Below are 2,785 nucleotides of genomic sequence, written 5' to 3' on the forward strand. Positions count from 1 at the left end.
CCACACAAGGACCTTTCATTAGGTCCACTAAATTGCTCTCTCGACCCTTACTGATGTTGACCGGATGCTGGCTCACCAGAGTCCGGTCACTTACCTGCCAGCGTCCGATCCAGTCAACAGTAAGTCCACGCTGCTACAGTGCGATCGTCGACGCGTCCGGTGCATGTTACTATTCAGCGTCCGGTCGTAGTCTGTCTTCTGCTTCCGAGTAGGTGCACTGATCGGGCTCGCACTGCTGCGTCTGGTCACTACCAAACAATTGTCCAGTCAGTAAATGAGCACTCTATTCACTTCCGATCCAACATCTTTGTGAATGAGTTTGTCTCCAATCGATCTTAGGGCAAACCCTGAGCTACCTAGTGCTAAGTTTGACAAGTGTGCAGCACACCTAAACCATTAGACTCATCTAGTTTAAGCTACTAGTTCACACCCCCTTAATAGTACGGCCAAAGAAAAAAAAACAAAGTCCTAAACTACTCTAAGTGTCTCTCCAATGCCAAATGACACTTAGAACTAGTCCGTCCTTAACCTTATCGTCTATTTTTTGAAAAAACCAAAACAATTTCCACCGACAGGGGCATGAAAACCATAATTGCCTAATCAATCATCATTACCATGATCTAACTCAAATTGCCTCTACAAAACACACGTTAGTCACAGTAATCTCGTGTTGTCATTAATCACCGAATCGAAACTAGGGGCCTAGATGCTTTCAACCACACATAAAAGCGTAGATGCTTCCAATGGCTCAAAGACAAAGGCGAAGAAGCCCAGAAACTCCCTTGGCGATCAAGTAACCAAGGGAAAACCTCAACTTTGTACGCCCCTTGCCCCTCGAGATATAAGGAGGGGCAAAGGGACCCTTAGAGTGGATCGACTCATTCAAACTCATCTTGAAACCCTAGATCAGAGCTAGCAATATGCTCCGCTATCCTCTCTCTCTATTATAAGAACTCCCTTAAGCATTCTAACATGAATAACTCTCTATTGGATGTAGGGCTTCGAGGCCCAAACCAAGATATACCCTTTCGTGTCTTGAGTCCTAACCACGAAAGTCCCACACATCGACCACTAATTACTAGTCGTGGTTACAAACCCACGATGGATGTGTCTCCATCCGGAATTGTTTGAAAAAGTCAAAATTTCAATGTGAAAATATATGAAGTTAAAACAAATATTTGAGACACTAAACAACTTTAAATCAACAACTTATCAACAGAAAAATATAGATCGGGTTGACCACTACAACTTTACTATTAACTATATGAACATTCGAGGACGTTTAGAAATTCTAATTTTTGAATTTCAAAATATATGAAGTTAAACACATATTGAGAATCTATAAACGACTTCAAATCAAAAACTTTTCAACCACAAAGTTGTAGATTGTATTGAAAACTACAACTTTGGTATAGACCATATCAACATCCAGTTATTTGAAAATTTAAAATTTAAAATTTCAAAATCCATAAACTTAAAATAATATTTTTGGACTCTAAACAATGGCAAAAAAAACTTTTCAACAACAAAAAGTTGTAGATTACATCGAGGGCTACAATTCTAATATAAAGTTTGTCTTGATATAAGTTCATATATGTGGAAAAGTTATAAATCATTTTTGGATGCAACTATTTATAGATGCCAGTCTCTGGAAAAGATAGTATCTTCTGCATATGTACATTTTAGCAGTACTTTATGCGTAATGTACTAGGTGGTATAATATTATTTTTAGAGCAGTTAACGTAACTTTGCCGCAGTATGTGTTTATAAAATTGACTGGTTTGAGGTACGTATGAACGAACCTTATTAAATACTAGAAGATGAAAGAGTATTATACTAACCATGTGCTGTTAATACACTTTTTCCAATTTTTATCTGATACTATATGTTATTGAATGCCTGTAATGAGATCTGGTGCTTATAATCTCTATATACAAAAACCCTCAAAAAAAATCTCTATTTATAATGCTTTAAGACAGCAATCCATAGCAGAGCGGCAAATGCACGTCGATCTGGAGCACAAGTAAAATAATATATACCATCTGGCAGTACTTCACGTCCACGTACCTGTCCCTTTCCACACAATACAGCGTAGAAGCACCGTACCGTGTCGATTCATACTTACAACTTACAAGAATAATACACGTCTGTAGCTATATATACCCGTACCACCCAGCTCCAATCACCAAATCAATAGGCATAGTGCACAGCAGCAGCAGGCCAGCATCAGCAACCAATTCACAGGCCTGTTCGATCCAGTGATCGACCATGGCTACCCTCAAGGCATCAATCTTGGCAATCCTCGGCTTCGCCTTCTTATGCGGTGCTGCCCTCGCTGCTCGTGACCTGAACGACGACTCAGCCATGGTGGCGAGGCATGAGCAATGGATGGCGCGGTACAACCGCATCTACAAAGACGCCACCGAGAAGGCTCAGCGGTTCGAGGTGTTCAAGGCTAATGTTAAGTACATCGAGTCGTTTAACGCTGGTGAGAACCGCAAGTTCTGGCTCGGCGTCAACCAGTTCGCCGACCTTACCAACGACGAGTTCAGGGCTACCAAGACCAACAAGGGCTTCAAACCTAGCCCTGTGAAGATCCCTACCGGATTTAGGTATGAGAATGTTAGCCTCGATCCGCTTCCGGCGACCATCGACTGGAGGACCAAGGGTGCCGTCACTCCCATCAAGGATCAAGGCCAATGTGGTAAGTACATTTAGAAGCAAGACTTGTAGCAACACTATTCTGAAGTACTCCTAAATTAAAGTGCTATATGTTATGACATAC

The 2,785-nt window shown here is 41.3% G+C and overlaps 1 protein-coding gene across 1 annotated transcript; it reads left to right on the forward strand.

Annotated features, from left to right (window-relative positions):
* The first annotated feature begins 2,268 nt into the window (after nt 1–2,268).
* LOC136525958 (senescence-specific cysteine protease SAG39-like) lies at nt 2,269–2,718 on the forward strand. The gene has a single exon (XM_066518769.1). The coding sequence runs from the start codon at nt 2,269–2,271 to the stop codon at nt 2,716–2,718; it is 450 nt and encodes a 149-aa protein (XP_066374866.1).
* The last annotated feature ends 67 nt before the right edge of the window (nt 2,719–2,785 follow it).

Source organism: Miscanthus floridulus, chromosome 19 (assembly GCF_019320115.1).
Source record: "Miscanthus floridulus cultivar M001 chromosome 19, ASM1932011v1, whole genome shotgun sequence".
NCBI lineage: Eukaryota > Viridiplantae > Streptophyta > Magnoliopsida > Poales > Poaceae > Miscanthus > Miscanthus floridulus.

Excerpts from the sequence above, each read along its gene's own strand:
- LOC136525958 (XM_066518769.1), top strand. The coding sequence starts at position 2,269 with ATGGCTACCCTCAAGGCATCAATCTTGGCAATCCTCGGCTTCGCCTTC.